Raw genomic sequence first — 21,406 nt, 5'->3', positions numbered from 1 at the left:
AAAAAGTAAAAATGTCAGCAGCAATAAAATACCACCAAATGAAAGCTCCATTAGTGAGAAGAAAAGGAGGTAAAATTCATTTGGGTGGTAAGTTGCATGACCGAGCGATAAACGGTGAAAGTAGTGTAGTGCCGAAGTGTAAAAAGTGGCCTGGTCATGAAGGGGGTTTCACCTAGCGGGGCTGAAGTGGTTAATATAAAAATTCTATAGAGCCGAACCAGGTGCCTCAAAAACAGGCGCGATTTCATAAATGTGACAAAAAAAAAAACTGCATTTTATTCGACTAAAAAGAGTTACAAACACGTTAGTAAATGTGTCCCTCTGTTCACACAGCGGGGGACATTTACAAAGACAGGCATTTTCATGCTGGTCTGTTTCCCCCTTACGCTGCCGGAGGATTCGCCTATGACGAGGAGTGCGCCCCCAGGCCGGTGTAGGTTTTCGAGAACACATACGACCGTTTCCAGACATACATGTTAGGAGATTTGCCGATGCTGGAGTACCGGCCACCGACGCTCCCCTGCCAATCCCCCGTCTCGGCCACTGACAAAAACTTTTCAACGTAAAAAAGGGGACTTAAATAATCACAAGTTCCTTGATAAATGACCCCCAGCATAATGCGTAATTTTGTGAGGTAAAATCCTGTGCTTCCTGAAGAAAACCTGTGAACCAATGACGAACGGTTGGGATCCATTGTTTTCCTATAAAGAGACAGAAGTAAAATTGATGAGAAAGTCCAATATTAATGAATCTCCTCTATAGTACTAGTCCTGCATACACTTCAACAATACTCTCAGATATATATATATATTCTTTTCACATGATTTGATTCCGTTTTTCCTCACAAAACTTCCACTCCGCGCACAACAGCACCCGAGCGGCCGTCTGCCACCTCTAACATGGCGTCACAAGTCGGCCGTTTAGTCCGGCGGGCAGAGCATGCGCACTCGGCAGGGCCGGGGCTGGAATACAAGATGGCGGCCCCGGCGGGGAGGGAGAGGCGGAGGCGGGATAACAGTGAACGGACAGGAGTCAGTGACGGAGATTGCCTCGGCCCCAGGTGAGGCTCCCGGGGCGTCCCACGCTCTGACACCCGAACCGTCTGGCGTCGTAAAACCCCGAGCTGCCGCTGAGCTCAGACTGCGCTCCCAACGCGCCCCGATAACCGCGCAAAATAACTGCAAAGCCCAGAGCCGCCAGCGCAGCTTCCAGCGCCATCTTGTCACCGCCCGGGGAGCGCGCTGCAGAAGGCGCGAGCACGAGGGGGAGAAAGACTAGGCTTGTAACGAGCGCGCCAAAATGAGAGCGAAGCGACTAATAATAAGAATAGGAAATGTGAATAAATAAAGTGGATGGCGGCGGCAGGGGCGGGGAGTGCAGCTCTGGAGGATGGATGTGTGCCCTGCACAACACGGAGACAGCGAGCTGTGTACCTGTAGACATGGCTGCACCCGCCACGGCATTTTACTAGGCGTATTCCTTTGGTGGTCCCCGCACCCGTGTAAGGGGGGCTTCTGTGTAATATGGGGTCCTCTCTGTGGAGGAGTGTATGTATCTATGTGTCTGACAGGAAAATGGTGGAAAACCCCGGACAAACTGTGCTCTAATGAAGGAGGAGTGTTCACTTCAAGGGTTTGTCCACTTGTGGGCATCTAAGACAGGGACCAGTGGTGACCGCTGCGAACTCTGAGATGAGCCAGTATCACGCGCTGGTCCATTCTGGTTAATGTGTAACGAGGCATAGTTTTCGCTGAATTTTGGACCCCCACAAGCTTCCCCCCACTCCCGTATTCAGCGACCCACCTCCTGTCACAAAGTCAACAAATTCACATAACGTTCAATAGCAAAATACCGCACAAGAGATGCAACACGTGAACCTGTGTGTGCGATTTTCTAGAATCTTTTCATGCTAAAAAGTTGGAATTTTTTGTTCAAATTGGGGCTTGATTAATTTATTTCTTTGCCATTTTTGGGCAGCCTGCCATGCTTATTATAGGTTACTGCCGTCTCCGCCAGCCTAGTGCACAACGGCCCGAGATGTGCCACGGTTATGATGATGATGATGATGGTGGTACAGCTGACCGACGTGTAACACTGTCTCCCCGTAGTCTTTTTGACGGTTTTACAGTTTTTGTGTATTCTGAAATTCTCTACAAAGTGGGGCATGTTTACTTTTCTGCCCCCCCCCCCCAATCCCGTGCACACATTTAGGGTTTGATTTATTTGGTGCACAGCTGTTCTTACATGATCCGTGTTTTTCCAGTTTTATGCTGGATAATACTTAGTGATTGTGAGGCCTGGCTATTGCTCCTAATGTATTATTGTGTCGAGTGTCTGTGGTCCGGGTGGTTTTTGGCGCATCCACTACCCGTATACAGGACGCCTCTGTGTGGGACAAATATTGTTTCCCGTCTTTTCTGTAACTTAGATCATTTTGGTTTCGCATCTTTGGTCACGGCTTCAGTTGCTCCTCCATCTTTACAGGGACCTTTCAGCCCTAGTTTTACCTAAATAAAGAATATTAGAAAAATGTTCCCTGTCCCTGCTCATTAGAAAAAACAATATGACAGTAAAGTTTATTAGAACACATCTGAAAAAAGTGCGCCAAAAAATCATACACATGTAGACAAAAAAATACGCCTCCCCCAGTGTGTCATAGTTTTAAAGGGGTTAGCAAACCCCTGTAATGCCCCCCAAAATGCCCGGGACCCTTGTACTGGTTATACTTCGCTACCGGTGTCGCTTCAAAACATCGGGGGGGTGGGGGCCAGGCCGGGCCGCAACGGGAATGAGTCTCCAAACAGCTTATTGTCTAATAAACCTAAAGGGGTTGTCTCATCACAGACAATGGGGGGCATATTGCTATGATATGCCCCCATTGTCTTATCGTTGCGCGTCCCAGCGCCTATATCGGAAACAGAGCCTGCAAGGTGGTGGCTGGAGGACTTCAGTCCGACCACCACCAAGGGCGCTTCCCATAGAAGTGGATCGGAGCGCACCGCACATGACCAGCCACCGCTCCCATTCACTTCTATGGGGCCGATGGAAATAGCCAAGCCAGCTCTCGGCTATTTTCAGCGGTCCCTTAGAAAATGAATGGAGGACGGCTGTGCGTGCGCAGTGCGCCCTCCCAACGCTTTTGGCTCTCCATTCTCGATGCGGGTGGGTCCTGCACCTATAAGACAATGGGGGCATATCCTATATTCCCCCATTGTCTTTGATGAGACAACCCCTTTAAAGTGTGTGTATATATATATATATTCACAAAAAAAGGCGTACCTGAGGGCTCGTTCACACGAATGTGAGAAGCCCGTGCTGTGGACCGCAAATTGGGGCAGCCGCATGGGGATCGTGGACCTATTCACTTGAATGGGTCCGCGATCCCTCCGTTCCGCAAGAGTATGGGCCCTTAGTTTACATTCACACAACTGTATGTATTTTCCAATCTGCAAAATGTGGATCCTCAAAAAAAAAAAAAGGGGGGACGTCTGTGTTTCAGTTTTATTTTCGTGGACCCATTGTAGCAATGTCTATCCTTCTGGTCACGTACGTTTTTTCTGGACTGCAGAACAGACATACGCATGTGGACATCACACAGTGTGCTGTTCGCATTTTTTGCAGCCCCATTTAAAAGAATTGGCCCGTACCCAATCTATAAAAAGTACCTAGCGGAGCAAATATACAGTTATAGGGCCTTAGGGGACCTTCCCACGCTGCAGCTTCATTCACCTGACTAGGGCTTGCGGAAATCCACGTGCTTGTTGCCTTATTCAAATGAATGGAGCAGCAAAATCCGTAGCATGTGAAGGCGCCTTAATACATTACCAGCAAAGACAAATCTCAAGTAGAGTTTCCTTCATTTTTTTTTTTTTTCCAGTGCTGAAATTGACCTGCCATGCGGATTTAGAAAGAGACGGCATGTCAGTTGTTTGTGTCATATTTTTTTATTGCCATACAAAAGGTGAGATCTTCAGCAAACCTGAACCAAAAACTGCAAGTAACAAATGCGGATTTTGGTGCAGAATTTCTGTTAGTCTAACCGCACCAGTGTGCAGGTACCCTAAGTCTCTAATCTCATTGGTGGGATCATTCCTAGGAACAATCTGATGGACAAATGGTCACCGCCTTCTGGCCTATCATAATCCTATGTGTAGGGCTAGGTCTGGGCACGTCAGTGTAAGGCCTCTTTCAGACTATTATTATTATTTTTTTTCATTCAAAAAAAAAAAATCTGAAGACATACGCAAATGCATCCATATGTCTTCTGTATCCATTCCGTTTTTGCAGAACCATTAATTGAAAGTTTTATGCCCAGCCCAATTTTTACTATGTAATTACTGGATATGGAAAAACGGAACGGAAAAACGGAACAACTGATCCGTGAAAAATGGACAGCAAAAAACTAAAAAAAAGCTATACGGTCATGTGAAAGGGACCTAAGGGCTCATGCAGATGGTTGTTGCTTGGCTGTTCCGTGCATCGGGGACTGCAATTTGCACGGGCATAATCAGTGCAGCTGTTGCAGACGGATGCAGGACAATTCAACTTGAATGGGTCTGTGATCTGTCCGCAACTGATGTGGTGTACAAACGGCCGGGGCCCGTATATTGCGGACCTGCTGTCTGCGGGGCACGGCTGTCTCCATGAGCCCTAATACGATGGGTTCTGTAAAAAGAACAGCTCCAGATCAAGCTCTATGGGAAATAGGTATTGCAGAACACACTTTTTTTCTGCTACTTTTTGTTGATTAGGTGGCGTTTGGCGACTAGTACCTCGAAACCGAAGTTTACAAAATCAGCTATCAAAGTTCTTCAACGAAGTCCCGCTCTACTTTGTAAATAACTTACTTTGGCTTATCGGAGCCCATACATTCTAATACTGGTACTGAGACAGATCTCCGCACAGTATTATTCCAGAGTTTTGACCGAAGCGACTTCGGATGAAGCATCCGCAGCTCGCGTCGCTCAACACTTATAATGACATATGATGCAGTGAGTTTCTACCTCACTACGGGTCTATCGTACTGTACTCAATGCATTATCTGAACATGGTCCTGGAAATGCAGCCGTCACACATAGTGGGTCAGACCCATTGACTTGAACAAACAAGCCTAGCGGGAAAAACGGACTAGAACAGAGCATGCTGCGGTCTTGATCGTATGAATTGGAGCTCAGACAGCACATCATGAACATCACTCATTGGAATAAAGACGTTATTGTGCCCTCCCATTTGTAGGAGGCCAGGTTGTAATGAATTTAGCTTACAAGTGCTTGCATCATATGACAGTGCTCGCTAATTAGAAAAAGAGATGTCCCTCCCTGGAAAGAGGCCCGGAGCAGTAGTAAATGCGCCTGTCTTGATTGCATTTCAACAAGTACAAGTCATAACGTGGCCAATTAATGTTAAATGGGGAGGCCTGTCTGTAGATTGTAAGCTCATATGGGCAGGGCTGCCACCTAGTGCATATTGTTACCCTGTGTGTGGACTGAACATGTATAGCTTACATAAATGTCACATCTCCGTCAAGGAGATCCGGCAGGCTGTTCCGGCATAGAGCAGCTGGATCTCGCAGGATTCAGCGTTGCCAGATTTTCTACTTCACCCCGGATCACCATTGACCGTAATGAGACAAAAGCTGTTGCATGCAACATTTTTATGTCTGGCCGACTGCCGGATCTTCTTGACAGAGGTGTGAACTGGGCCTTACTGTGTCGAGTGCCACAAAAGCTGATGGTGCTGTGTGAGTTTCATATACCATTACTGTCAACTTTATTGATTGGAGCATTGAGTAAAACTGACTGGAAATGGTTACAGAATGCAGTGCAGGGTCATGGAGCGATTGTGCTGAGTGCGTGAACCCCTTTCTTCTTTAGGGTAGAGTTTGGTTTAAGTGCCACTGTAGTTTTAATGTGTTTTTTTTAATTTTATTTTTTTATACAAAGTGTATTCAACAGATAAATGTTAACTAGAAAGGTACGGGTTTTAAAGGGGGGTTTCCCAGATTTTTTTTTAAACTGATGACCTATCTTCAGGATAGGTTGGCAGTATCTGAACAGTGCAGGTCCTACACCTGGGACCCACGCCGATCTGCTGTTTGAGAAGGCATTGATGCTTGCAGTAGCGCCATGGACTTTTCACAGCTTTGCCTAGGCCAGTGATAGGCAAACTGCGGCTCTCCAGCTGTTGCAGAACTACTACTCCCAGCATGCAAAGACTTCCTACAGGTATCAGCCTACAGCAGGGCATGGTGGGAGTTGTAGTTTTGCAACAGCTGGAGAGTCGCAGTTTGCCTATCACTGGCCTATGCCATTGTGAAGTCACATTCATCTGTCACATGGTCTAAGCGGAGCTGTGACCCATTGAAGTGAAAGGGGCTGAGCTGCGATACCAAGCATATCTGCTTTCCAATGTACAGCGCTGTGCTTGGTAAGCTGAGAGAAGGCTGCAGCGCTACTGCAATCGACAGAGGTCCCAGGTGTTGGACCCCCACCGATCAGATAGTGATGATCGATCCAAAGGATAGCAAAGAAAAAGGGGGTCAGTCAGCGCATCCCAATGCGCAGCTGCCATGGCAAGAAACGCAAAGAAAAAAAAATACACAATGCAACAGCACTCTGCAAACCAAATAAAGTACAATAATGCTATAGTAATAGAAAATTTTCTGCTGCTAATGCTATGCTTATTTTGTAAAATTGAGATTCTTGGCAAATATATTTTGTACAAAATTATTTGGGCCCGTCTGCCACACGTCAAGGACTAAATGCTAACTGCTACTGCAGTTTGTACTGAAGTTGTGGCTGACTCCACCCCTGACCAGCCTGTCTGCCCCATAGGCTGATTTTAATTAGTGTAAGTATAATGCTCCCTGCACACGAATGTGTGCACCCTGTGATCGTGCTGCAGCCCGCAAAATGTGGGCCGCAATGCACGAACACAGTCCGTGGGGCAGCCACAGCGGATCGCGGACCCATTCACTTGAATGGGTCAGCGATCCGGCCGTTCCGCAAAAAGATAGGACATGTTCTCTCTTTTTGCAGAACGGAAGTACGGGACAAAACCCCATGGAAGCACTCCGTAGGGTTCCGTTCCGTGCTTCCATTCCGCATCTCTAGATTTGCAGACCCATTCAAGTGAATGGGTCCGCATCCGTGATGCGGAATGCCCACCGAACGGCACCAGTGTATTGCGGGTCCGCAATACGGCAAGGCGGCGCACACATTTGTGTGCAGGAGGCCTAAGGGTGCGTGTGTTCAAGGGGTGGTCTCACGTTAACAAATGGCAGTTAGGGTGGGTTCACATCACGTTTTATGCCTCCGTTTCACGTACATGTTAGGAAAAAAAAGATACAAAAACGCAGCAAACCATGTCACAATCCGGTAAAAAAAGTATACATTTTTTTTACAATGGTAAAAAAAAGTATAATTTTTATTTTATTTTTTTGCAATGGAACTCCATGTGGAACGGATGGCCATTGTATGGTATTAGTTTGAGGCATCCGTTTAATCTATAAAAATTTTTTGTATACATTAAACGGACAGGAACAATGTGAAGTGCAATACGGCAACGGGGTGCACACGTTAGTGTGCAGGGGGCCTAAAGCTGTAGCCTGCACTCACTCATTTGGCACCAGGAGAGGTATAGAGTGGGCTCAGCATGCATGTTGGTACCTGCATCTCCTGAATTTTATAGTGGTCGTTATGGCACATAACGGGTAGCATTTAGTGTTAGGTTCCTGTCTTTCAGAGATCACCTTGACGTGTGGCAGACGGGCCCAAATAATTTTGTACAAAATGTATTTGCCAAGAATCTCAATTTAAAAAAAAAAAGCGTAGCATAGCACCAGAATATTTTCTATTACTATGGCATCATTGTACTTTATTTGGTTTGCAGAGTGCTGTTGCATTGTGTTTTTTTTTTTTTTTTTTTCTTTGCGATCCAAAAGATAGGTCATTAGTAAAAAAATTAAATCTCAGAAAAAAACTTTAAAAGGGACTCTGGGGCCAATTTTTATTATTGCATTGTACTTGTTTTGAGCTCAAAATCATTTTTCAATTTGTTTTTATTAAAAAAATGTTGAACCTCTGTCTCTGTGTAGCCTTCAGATTCTCTAGTAGCAGGCTCTGACTTTTCACTCGGTTCATTATCTCTGATCTCCTAAACACTCATTATAGGTCAGTTTTTTCTCTTACTGATAAGAATGCGTCTTAGGCTACATGCACATGACCGTATTTTGTTTGTGTCCGATCCGTTTTTTTCGCGGATAGGATGCGGAGCCATTCATTTCAATGGGTCCGCAAAAAACAAGGACAGCACACAGTGTGCTGTCCGCATCAGTATGTCCGTTCCGTTGCTCAGCTAAAAAAATAGTGCATGTCCTAGTGCATGTTTCTAGTTTGCGGACAAGGATAGGCATTATTACAATGGATCTGCAAAAAAAACGGATCCGCAAAAAAAACTGATGCCATACGGAATGTCATCAGTTTTTTGTTTGCGGACCGCAAAACACACACGGTCGTGTGCATGTAGCCTTAAAAGGAACCTGTCATGTGGATATTTGATTATAATCTAATTATATACAATCATTAACTACTAAAAAGTACCTTGTATTCACTTACTGGTGTGACAGATGGTTACCTCATAATACACACAAAGATGCCGCATGCCACATGCTAATGAGCTGATTTGAGTCCAGCGTATATTTAATTCAGAGCTATAGCCACTCCCCTGCCCACCTGCTGCTGATTCATATGGAAACAAACTGTCACTCAGCAGCAGGGGGGCGGGGAGAGTCAGGAGCTCATGTATATTTATGACTCATCATTATCAGCTGGAGCTTTTCAGTACAAGATGTTGGCAGATTGACTGGGTCAATTAAAGAAAGTGACCCAGCATTTTGCTAAGAGAATCAGTCACTTATTTATGTTGTCCTTAGTTAGGACACCATAAAACTGGTGACAGGTTTCCTTTAAATAAGTGTTTATGACCTCTTAGTAATTTCGAGATTTTTTTAGATGACCAACACAAAGTGAAAAATTATTTTTAGTTCAAAATTAGTAAAATGCGATCATAAAACAATTGCCCCCAAAGGTGTACATAGCCTTTAAACCTTTGCTGAAACCATGATGATCGGCACATTCAGGTTTTCATCGGCATCGCTCAACGGAGATTCGGGGAGCATAGTGACCAGCGGGAATGCTGGGACTTGGACCCCCGCTGATGATCCTATCCTGAGGAAAAGTCATCTTTATCTTTTCCAGGATAACCCCTTTAATTAGAAGATGCTATATATATTTTTTTTATTATTTATCTGATATCCATTGATTTTAACCCCTCAAATAAGTGAAACCATAAGGCAATGAACCAGAGTATTCTCGTTTTTACAGTATATCATTAAATCCCACTACTGGGCCCACATCGCATTGTTTTCTACAGATATAATAATGATGATTATCACTATTGTGCCTCTGCAGAAGTAACATAACACCCATGTCATCCTGCGCTCACTTGTACAGTCATTTGCCAGCATGATATATCTATACATCATATATGTTGTGTCAACACCAGTGATTAATTTTATTTTTTCATATACGTGTGTCTTTTTTTCATTGCTAGTTTGGTCACACAAAATGGCCCGGGATAACCATGGAAGTCCTCAAGAGGATGCCGCCTTGATCAGCCTGTCCCCTAGTACATCAAGCTCACCTCAGCCTCAGTCCGTCTTCTCTGACTTGCCAGGTAACTTACATCCTTCATGGTGGTTTTGCGTTGAGATATAATATGTGATACTCATATCTGCCATATTTCTGCAGATGAGCTGCTGCAGGCTGGATGGGAGAAGTGCTGGAGTAAGAGGGAGAATCGACCATATTATTTTAACCGTTTCACCAATCAGTCCCTGTGGGAGATGCCTGTGCTGGGCCAGCATAACGTCATTGTGAGTACCAGTAATCTTTTCATTGCACAGAATATCACATCTGTAGATCATCGCCATGACATCCGCTTAACTTATTGATCGCTGAGATATTATGTTGGATTATAGGTTTGTCTGTCTGTAAATTGTCATATAATTTCTTTTCACACTGTTTAAAATGGTTTTCAGTCAGTTTAGGTTTTTTAAGGACTCTTCATGGTGTAAAATAATAAAATGTCAAGACTAACCTTACCGGCCCCCCACAGACTGCATACATTAATAAATGTGTGTTCCTAGATCAGTCATTCATGGCTGACGCTTGAATGCCAGTCATATACGTTAACCAGAGGTGGCTTGGGTTATGAAATCTGTCGAGTGGGCTGTGCTGTTTTCTTAACTCCCCATAGAAGTGAATGAGAGCTATGAAAACAATGTAGCACAGCCTTCCCAGCTGTTTCTGTAACCCCAGTCACCTCTGACATTTATGACGTGTATGCCAATCATCCAGATCGGCAGGGGTTCAGCTGTATGACGAGAAGACACATTGCCGATCTTATATTGATGACCTATCCTGAGGATAGGTTATGAATATTAAATGCCTTGAAAAACCCCTTTAACCACTTTTGGACCGCCTGTTGACTATATACCTCGAGGAGGTTCACAGTTCTGGATGTTTCTGAACATCCTTGCAGAGTTAGAAGCAGCATAGTTATCAGACAGCTGCAGGAGAGGTAGATCGACTGTCAGTGACAGCTGGGCTTCTCATAGAGAAGGCAGCGATGGTTGTTACTGTCCCTGTCTTCTCCATTGATGTATACACAGTGCTCAATGACTGCTGTATATACAGATCAGAAATTGACAATGCCGCTTCCTGTTTCAGTACTAGTGATCATGTGATTGCTAGCGGACAGGTATCTGGATGAGATGTTGGATGTTAGCAGACCCAGATCAGCTCTGCAGGAAGGCTCAACCTCCCTTGTAAAGGGAACTGTATCCCCTTGTAACTGGGGCTAATATGTCAGAGAAATCATAAAAATGTTAAATGCCCCAAAAACTCTTTTATAATCTTTTACACAGGCCGATTGGGAATGAATGTTGGTATACAAGATGACTGTAAACATGTCACTGTCAAACACTTGGGTGATGAAATCTTTTATTCTCCTCCATTAAAAATGCTCATTTGTCAGCAGAACACCTCCCCATGTAAAGAGGGAATGTCCTCAATAGCTCTCCTCTCCCCCCCCCTGGCTGTGACGTGCTCACCTGTGATTGGACAGCTCACAGCAAGGGAGTAGGAGACGCCCGTGAGAAACACAGCCATCTCCTCCTCCCTGTACTAATGGTATGGATTTACATACCAAGGTCATTTAGGGGACGGTGAAAGGTCCTGTTTTTTTAAATCAAATCATTTTTATTGAAATTGAAATTTCTGTTTTCTTTTTTCCAAAAAAGACATTTTCAGGGTTCACAATATGACAAAATGAATAACAGAATAAAATTCCATCATGGCTCACAGCAACAAGCATAATAATTATTACCATAGCACAGCATACTCACACTTGAGTACATGAAGTCGCAGAGAGTAAACATCCCCCAAAATCTACCATATCCCTAAACAGGTCAACTTTCCCTTGACCAACAGGACATCTCCCCCCCCCCCTCCCCCCTCTTCCCCTCCCCCCCCAACAAAGAAAAAGGAGTATTAAACCTTCAAACCCATTTTATAACATGAGATGAGTATGAGACAACCATTCATTCCACAGTTTTTCAAACTTCTGAGGGCAGCCACGCTTTACAAACACACTCTTTTCCAAGATCAACATGTCATTCACCTTCCTTTCAAACTCTTCTATAGTTGGCGGACTCCCCTGGATCCACCTCTGCGCCACCAGTTTCCTAGCCACATAAAGCAGTCTTCCCACCGCCACCTTAACCAACTCACTCTCTCCAATCTCAGCTACATATCCCAGCACACACATCTTAGGATCTCTTTGCAATCTCAGCCCCATGTTCCGGTTAATCCTATTCATCACCCTTTCCCAATATCCACTTATAACCGAGCACGACCACAACATATGCACCAGATCCGCTCCTTCCACCATACATTTCGGACACCTATCATCGGTCCTGACCCCAATTTTCCGTAAAAACACTGGTGTCTTATACACTCTGTGAATGATAAAAAGTTGTGAAAATTTTGCCTGCTCGCTGAGAGACACTCTGGGAACCGCCTCCAATATATCATCCCACTGATCCTTCGAAACTGCACCTAAGTCCCCTTCCCACTTCATCATCCTTGACCGGGGGAATCCCTCCAGAAAGCTATCCAATAACACCGTATACACCTGAGAAATCAGTCCTCTCTTCCCGCCCTTCGGAAGGATAAGTTTCTGCACCACATCCATTGTAGCTATACGACACCCTTTTCTCACCGTGACCTCATATGCATGCCGCAATTGCAGATACTGATAGAACCAATTCTTGGGGACATCAAACTCTTGTTGCAGACCCTGAAAAGATTTGAATACCGTGCCATCAAGTAATTGACCTATCCTCATGACTTCCCTAGACTCCCAGTTCCTAAGTCCCGACAGTGACATGAATTCTGGCAACAGACAGTTGTCCCATATTGGGGAAAGCTCCCCCACTCCTCCCACACCCCTAATTTGCTTCACCGTCGCCCACACTTTCTTCATAAGATCAATTACTAGGACCCTATCTTTCCCCCCATGCATGCCCGCCCCCTCCAAAATGCACATAAGGTCCCTACTACCCACCCAATGCTGTAATATCTTTCCCGTCACATCCACGGCCTGAAAGTCAATCCAGCCCTTAAAATGCTGACACTGAGCCGCCAGGAAATACAACCAAGCATTAGGTACAGCCAAACCGCCCTCCGTCTTAGAGTACTGCAGCGTCTCCAATTTAATCCTTGCTTGGCCATACTTCCAAATAAGATCTCTAAAAATGGAGTGTATTTTCCTAAACCTATCTCGCGGAATCCAGACAGGGGCATTATTAAGCACATAGAGTAACTGCGGCATCATTACCATTTTTAAAAGGTTCACTCTACCCACTACCGACAAAAAGAGCTTACACCAAATTCTCACCTTCAGCCTGAAAGCTACCAGCAGAGGGGTTAGATTAAGATCCTCAAAATCCATCAGTCTAGGCGTTATGTACAATCCTAAATATTTAAACTTCGTCACCCAAGGAATTCTATCATCCTCTCGCACCTCAGGCACACACTGTCCATCCACAGGCATCAAAGCAGATTTTTGCCAATTAATCCTAAGACCGGAGAAGCTCCCAAAGCTATCTATCAGTGACATGGCACCATCCAAGGATGACCCAGTATCGCCCAGAAAAAGCAAGGTATCATCGGCGTAAAGAGCCACCTTATTCTGGACATTACCGTATCTAAACCCCACAATATGAGGAGACAGGCGTATCAAAGCAGCTAGTGGCTCAATGGCCAGAGCAAATAATAGGGGCGACAATGGGCATCCCTGTCTGGTGCCTCTTGCCAATTTAAAACTGTCCGACAACCCTCCATTCGCTCTAATACGGGCTCTGGGACAGGAATACAAAACCTGCACCCACCGCACAAACCGGTCCCCAAACCCCATAACTCTCAGAACACCCCACAGGTACGTCCACTCCACACTGTCGAATGCCTTAGCGGCATCTAAGGAAAGCAAGGCCCTATCCCCGCAGTTGTCAGCCGGGACATTCAGACCAGCATACAGCCTCCTGATGTTGATAGCCGTCGACTTCCCAGGCATAAAACCTGTCTGGTCAGGATGTACAATAGACAGAATCACCCTGGACAACCTGTTCGCCAACACCTTAGCCAGGAGCTTCACATCAGCCGTAAGAAGCGAAATTGGTCTATACGATTCTGGAAATTTGGGATCTTTCCCAGGTTTGGGAAGTACTACAATTATAGCCTCCTGCATTGAGGGTGGAAGCGAACCAGTCTCCAGTGAGTATTCCAGCACCTTGAGTAATTCCGGGAGAAGCAACCCCTGCATTTTCTTATATACCTCCACAGGCAAACCATCTGCCCCCGGGGCCTTACCATTCGCCATCCCACCCAGTGCTGCTTCCAGTTCCTCCAATGAAATCGGCTCCTCCAGTCTCTCTCTATCCTCCTCCGACAGAACCTGCAACTGTGCCCCCTCTAAAAAGGCGTTCAGCGCTTCCCCAGAACTAGGGACAGTAGATTCATACAGTGACACATAAAATCCCTTTAATACCTCTAAAATTCCCTTGGTATCCTGCCTACCGCACCCATTCCCATCCCACAGCTCCTGTATACAGGAGGATCCCCGCTGGGCCTGAGAGACGACCGACAGCAAATGCCCTACCTTCTCACCCTCTTCGAAGGACCTTTGGCGGTAAAAACTACGCTTCCGCTCCGCTGCCTGAATTAAGTGACACCTCAACTGCTCCTGAGCCCCCGCCAGCGCCTCACTATTAACCAGGGAAGGCACCCTGCCAAACACTCGCTCAGCTTCTGCCGCTTGTAAATGTACCTTAACATCCGCCTCCCTAGACTTGGTTTTGTGCTTACAAATCTCTTTAATTAACACTCCCCTCAAGAATGCTTTCATAGCATCCCAAACCCCGTGAATCGAGGCCGTTCCTACATTTATTGCAAAGTATTCCTTAACCGCTTTAGAGACTTCAGATAGATCCCCCAATACATTCAGCCAGTGCGGATTGCACTTCCACAACCTCGGTCCCTGTCCAAGCTCCCCCAAGCACAAATCAATCTGTACCAGAGAGTGGTCAGACAACGACCGGGGATGATAAACAACCCCCCGGACCAGAGGTAACATACGGTCATTAACAAGCGCCAAATCAATACGTGATAATGAATGATGCGTAGCAGACCGACACGAATATTCACGCCTATCGGGGTTGCGAACTCTCCACACATCCACCAAACCAACTTCAGCCATAATATTCCTCAAGGCCGCACTACCTGGCGATCCGCCCGCTCCTTCCACCCTACATCTATCCATCAAATCATCCGGCGTGCAATTAAAGTCCCCCACTAGTAGCCAAGGCAACCCAGGGAAGTCCGCCACAAACGACATAATCGCCCTCACCAAGGGAGAAGCAAACGGAGGTGGCACATAAACCGCCACTAATACCACCTGGACCCCATCAATCTTACACACAATACAGACAAACCTGCCCTCACCATCCACACATTGCTGCACATGTTCATACCTGATACTCTTATGCACTAAAACACTCACCCCCCTGGAATGCGAAGAGTGCGTCGCATGAACCACTTGGCCCACCCAATTCTTGCTCAGCCAATGTACAGTATCCCTAGTCAAGTGCGTTTCTTGCAAGCAAAGAACGGCTGGCTGAAAGCGCCCCAAATAGTGAAAAATACTCTGCCGTTTTTTCCCATCCGCCATACCTCTCACATTCCAGCTCAACACTTTAATCCCCCGTGTCATGGTGAAACATACCAACATATCTGAGTCTCACTCCCCGCTCACACCCCATCCACTCACACACACCTCCCTTCATCATACTCCTATCGGTCTTTCTACTCCTACCCCAACCCCCCCCCACCCCCCCACCCCCCTCCCCATCCAATAACAGGTTACTGTACCCGGGGATCTCAGTCCCCCCTCCAACACCCACCCTCCCTAACACAGGGCATACAGAGAGCAACTCGCCCCCAAACCTATTATACTTATAACATATTACAACTCCTTTTCTTGAGTAGAGAATCCTCCCCACTACAGAGAAAAACATCTAACATTGCGAAACCGCCTACTCCCTCCTCAGGATCTACCATACGGTAGCATTGCATAACACACTTCATAACTGGTGCAACATCATAGCAACCTTAAAGTGCAAACACATGGTATTAATAAGCATAAGAACCATATCTCAGCTGTCTTCAAGTGTCCAGGGCCCCACTCCTCAATTGCCGCTCGTGGACGTCCAGCCACTGCGCCGCTTCCTCCGGATCCTCAAAAAATCTGGTGGATCCCAAAGCCACCACACGCAATTTAGCAGGGAACAGCATAGCATACTGGACTTGTAATCCTCTCAGCCTCTTCTTTACATCCATAAATCTACTTCTTCTCCGCTGCACCTCATTCGAGTAATCAGGAAATATGGACACTTTAGCTCCATTCAGGACCATCTCCACATTGTCCCTAGACTGCCGCAGGATAGTGTCCCGGTCCTTAAAGTGCAGAATCTTCGCCAACATCGGGCGGGGGGGCCTGCCGGGCGGCAGCGGCCGCATGGGCACCCTGTGCGCCCGTTCTACCGCATACAGGGAAGAAAGGCCTTTCTCATGAAATAGCTGATACAACCACTTTTCCACGAACTCCGTGGCATTGTCCCCCTCCGCCTTTTCTGGCATTCCCACAATCCGCAGGTTACTTCTTCTGGACCTGTTCTCCAGATCGTCCGTTTTGGCGTATAAAGCAGCTATGTCCTTAGCATTCATTTTCGCCGCCATTTGCAACGGCTGTACAGCATCTTCAATTGTGGACACCCTTTTCTCTAATTCAGAGGTACGCTCAGAAATCTTATGCAGGTCATGCCTAATTATAGACACATCTGATCTCAGGCTGCCAACTTGCACTGTGAGCACTTTCAGGGTACTGTTACAGCTAGCCACAGCAGCCATGATATCTTTCAGGGTGGGCTCCTCAGTAGCTGCAGCCTTAGGGCCTACTGTATTTTTCACTGCGCCTGCAGGAGTGAGCGGCGGCCAGTTCACCGCATCCAGGGCCTCACCATCAAGGGAACCGTCCTCCTGATCAGACGAGGTATGTATGTCCACCTCCTTTCCCTCAGCCCAATCGCCCACTCTGCCATCAGCACGAGCATACTTGCTCAGTTTCGCCGCCACACTCTGACTCATCGTCATCTGCGCCGGCTCCTCTCCTCCATCGGCGCCATCTTGGCCCGCATCCAGCCTGTCAGACCTCGGCGCTTTACTTGACTTCCGCGGCATAACGGGGCACGCACAATCACCGCTGCACTCTCCGGTCTCTGTCTCTCCACCAGGGTACACCAGGAAAGCAATTAGCTGGGTGCTACCATATATTTATTCAGGATATCGGCAGGAGCTGTGAGCGGTGCGTCCTACTCCATGCGCTCTCAGGCCACGCCCCCCCGAAAGGTCCTGTTTAAAGAGGTCTCATCACAGACAACGGGGGCGTATTGCTAGGATATGCCCCCATTGTCTTATAGGTGCGGGCCCCACCACTGGGACCCGCACCTTTATCGAGAATGGAGCCTGCAAGGTGGTGGCTGGAGGACTCCAATCTGGCCACCCCCAAGCGTGCTCCCCATAGACGTGAATGGGAGTGCACTGCGCATGACAAGCCATTGCGCCCATTCACTTCTATGGGCCCGACGGAAATAGCCAAGCCAGCGCTCTGCTATTTTCAGCGGCCCCAAAGAAAATGAATAGATGGAGGCTGCGTATGCACAGTGCGCCCTCCAACACTTTCGGGGCTCTGTTCTCGATATAGGTGTGGGTCCTGGCAGTGTGACCCACACCTATAAGACAGTGTGGGCATATCCTAGAGATATTCCTCCATTGTCAGTCATGAGACAACCCCTTTAAGGATTGAAATGCTTGAGGGCCATGTGAACGATAAATGTGATGTCACAGGCTGAAGAAGAGGCCGCAGCGCTCACTTGAACGCTGTGGTCTGTTCAAACAGTTGATTGCTGTGAGTCAAACCCCCACCCAGATATTGATGACCTAGTTAGTCAGTATTTAACCCTTTTATGACTGCCATACAGCTGTATACATGTTGTTTATGCCCCGTGCAGTTAGCATTCATATCAATGCTAGCCACATGACTACATTTTTGCAGTTTTCTCCCAAATTAAACCTAAAAAATGGAAAAGAAAATCTCTAAAAAATTAATAAAAAGCTTTAGGTGCCACATAAAAAATGTTGCAAAAAGATTTTAGCCAAAAAAGTAAAACAAGTTAGGGCTGTTAACCCACTAAGTGTGCAAAATCACAAAAAAACTGTCTGGTCATTAAAGAGGTTGTCTAGCTTCCTACATTGATGACCTATTCTCAGCATAGGTCATCAGTATCCTATCGGCAGGGTGACAACTCCCGGCTGTTTGACCTTCACTGTTAACTTGATGAAATGCTGTCCAGTGCTGCCTGTAGAAAACTCCATTCAATTAAACTAAGATTCATCTGGAGTACAGACTATGAAAAGGCAGCCTTGCAACAGTTAGATGTATGTCATGAATGTTATACTAGATATTACTGAAGAGATTTCAGAAAAAAAACAATGTTGTGTCTTTTCCGTTAGTCGGATCCTCTTGGCCTTAATGCAGCACCGGTGCCTGCAGAAGGAGGAATGCCCTTGCCCACAACACCCAAGGAGACAAAACCAGCAAAGAGAAGATTGTCTGAGGAGTTGCCAACTACTGATGTCCCAAAAAAGCCGAAAGTTAGTAATTTTCTGTTTGTTGTCAGTTCTGAGAAGCTTCCTTTTTAGGTTCATTGATCTTAACCTCATCTTTAACTTCTAGATTGAGTCTACTCCTACAACCACACCAGCTGCTGTGCCATGTTCGCCAGCTGTCCCTGGGGTATCTTTGGAAGAAAAGCAATTTGCAAACCTGATAAAAGCTACGGAGTGAGTTATGAGACTTATGAAGAAAAAATGTACAGGGAGAATTAGTGATTATAAAGTATAAACCATAGTGGTTTTTAGTCCACTGTTGTATGCAGAGGACAACGCTGCCAGAACAATCAGATCATTGCCCAGGAATGTGTTTACAAAACCCTGGCTATAAACTGATATCACCAGTTGTGGCCAGCAATAGAAAATGTAGTTTTACATGGTGCACTTTAAAATGGCAACCAAGTCTACGAGCCACTCTTGGTAACAGAAATGACTTGTATTTGGCTTTCTTTACCACCAGTTTTCCCCTCTGCAGACTCTATCTGTAATTCTCAGTTGTCCCTAAGCTAGTGGTTGTAGACCGACTGCTATGATGTCTCCTATACACATCACATATAAAGTAGAGGAGATCCTGCTAATCTGTCACTATTACTTATATACAGAGAAGCATGGAACATTAAAGAGAAGTGCTTAGTAAATTCGATGGGAATCCACTATCCACCCCTTACTATAAGGCCTCATTCACACATCTGTATTTTTGGTCCTCGCTTGATCAGAATTTTTTCCGAATCACACGTGGATCTATTCATTTCTATGGGGCCAACAAAAATGCAGACAGCACATGGATGTCATCTGTATGCTGTCCACATTTGTGCGGCTGAGCCGCAAATCATAGATCATGTCCCATTCTTGTTTGTTTTGTGGACAGGAATAGGTATTTTGACAATGGTGCCTGCCAAAAGTGCAAAATGCACATGGCCGGTATCATCATTTTGCAGACTGCAAAACTGATAAAGCTGTGTGAATGTAGCCTTAGCTGCATCAGCATGTCTGTGTGTGATTGAGACTGTTAAGGGCACCTTTAGAATACCGCAGATAATGGCTAATGAGCATCCAAAAATATGTAAATGTACCACGATTACCCGATGAACGAGTGAAATGGGTAATAGGTCGTTTGCACTGTCACAAAAATGATCGTTTGCCCACAGTAGATCATGCTAAACAGCATCTGCTACCTGCAAGCAATTAGTCTGTATGGGGACATGCGATGTCATTAGCTATCGACCCTCCACATACTGTGGAGGAGATCGTTGCATGTAAATGCAGCGGTCTTCTCCACCAGCGAGCAGGCCATTCCTTCCCGACAATCTGCTGCTGTATCATACTTGTAAAGGGACCTTTATATACGTGGTGATACCAATTATGTTACTTCTGTATTGTTGTTTACCTTTTTTACATAGTAAATAAAAAAGTTTTTTTTTTTTACTCTTTGCCTTCCAAGAGCCATCACCTTTTTACTTTTCCATTTACATAAGGGAAAAAGTAGTTTCCATGCCATGTCAACTTTTTTATATTAAAGAATGGAGTACTGCGCACAGTTTTGCTCTTCCTGGTGCCAGAAAAGTACAGACGATCATCCAACCATAGTATGAATATGCGGCACACGGAATATTCTTTGCAATTTAAAGGTCATTTTATTTACTGACTTTCGCAATAAGAGGTTCATGATCTAGTTTATAGGAAATTAAATGCTGCGTAACCACTCGCCATATATGAGCCGGACGTTTCGGTCCATAGGGACCTTTTTCAGCGGCTTGGGGTTTCTGTGGTCAGGGATGAAGGGATAGCATTTAATTTCCTATAACTTTCCTATGGATCATGAACCTCTTACTGTGAAAGTCACTAAATAAAATTACCTTTAAATTGCAAAGAATATTCCGTGTGCCGCATAGTTATACTAATGCCCACTTTTTTAGACCTGGTTTGAACGGGGAAAAGTCGCAGATTGCGGCGCAGATGACCTTTGCGCTGCTAATGTAGGTGTAATAAATTACCCCCATAATCTATAGAGAATCCACTCCAGTGCCACTGCTCCGATCTTCCTGGCCAATGCAGCCATGACGTCCTGTAGAGCGCTTCAGGCAATCGCTGGCCTCAGCAGTATATGTCCAATGATTGACTGCAGTCGTCACATGCGGCATAGATGGCATGTCACCACTCAAGTTATATAAACTAAGCCATGGTCACTATTGACGGGCGGATGTCAGCTGTATAACACAGCTGCACCTGCTGTGGATGGAACCCGCTCCATACTTCCCATGTACGCAATATTTCAAGGAAGAATTAGAAGAATAGTAAACCTAGAACCGAGTGACAAGTAATCAGATACAGTTCACCCTCTTGGTTTGTCAGTCTGCAGATTTGTAGAAATCCTGCAGAAAACACAGTTAATCTGCTGATCTCTTCAACTTTATACTGCTAAATGGTTGAGTAGTTGGGGTTAACACTGCAGACAGGGGAGAGTGGGAGGCTTCTGCTGCAGAAATAATGATCTTTTTCAAACTTTTTTTGTGTCATTAGTGTTTTTTGGGATTTGGACATACAGAGTAATGTAGTGGTCAAGCCACCTTCAGCTTCACACCTTCTGCCACCTCCATCAGAGTCGCTACCACCACATCCTGAAGTGGAACTGCTCCGTTCACAACTTATCCTTAAACTACGGCAACATTATCGGGAGCTTTGTCAGCAGAGAGAGGGTATGTACCCTAAAGTAATCTACATGCTTTCTGTGTTTGTTTACAGTCCCAAGCTTCTTGTGTTGGACATAGCATATTTTAAAAACATTAGGTGCACTTTTTTTGCAAAAAATAAATAAAAAATAGTCATATGTTGGTTCAATTAATCATCCAGATTAGGGCTAAAACGATTACTCGATTGAATCGAGTGATTCGACAAATTGACACCAAAAAAAATTTGTGCATCGAGGATTCGTTTGTGTCATGTCATGTGACCACGGAGCGGGAGTGAAGCGTTTGCTATTACTCACTGCTCCGTGGGGA

General features: G+C 45.7%; 1 protein-coding gene across 2 annotated transcripts in view; it reads left to right on the top strand.

The window, feature by feature from the left end:
* Nucleotides 1-693: 693 nt before the first annotated feature.
* The window catches only part of PCIF1 (phosphorylated CTD interacting factor 1), a 78,961-nt gene continuing 58,248 nt past the window's right edge, over nt 694-21,406 (top strand). For both annotated transcript variants that reach the window (XR_006390520.1, XM_044299215.1), the window contains exons 1-6: nt 694-1,060; nt 9,613-9,735; nt 9,810-9,934; nt 18,249-18,389; nt 18,472-18,578; nt 20,928-21,103. Coding sequence is in view for 1 of the 2 variants with exons in the window: in XM_044299215.1 (XP_044155150.1) it covers nt 940-1,060; nt 9,613-9,735; nt 9,810-9,934; nt 18,249-18,389; nt 18,472-18,578; nt 20,928-21,103 (793 nt within the window). In the remaining variant the exon portion in view is untranslated. The remainder of the gene's footprint in view (nt 1,061-9,612; nt 9,736-9,809; nt 9,935-18,248; nt 18,390-18,471; nt 18,579-20,927; nt 21,104-21,406) is intronic.

This window comes from Bufo gargarizans, chromosome 6 (genome assembly GCF_014858855.1).
Source record: "Bufo gargarizans isolate SCDJY-AF-19 chromosome 6, ASM1485885v1, whole genome shotgun sequence".
Taxonomy (NCBI): domain Eukaryota; kingdom Metazoa; phylum Chordata; class Amphibia; order Anura; family Bufonidae; genus Bufo; species Bufo gargarizans.
The sequence above is the reverse complement of the archived record's forward strand: the minus strand, read 5'-3'. Positions and strand labels throughout refer to the sequence as shown.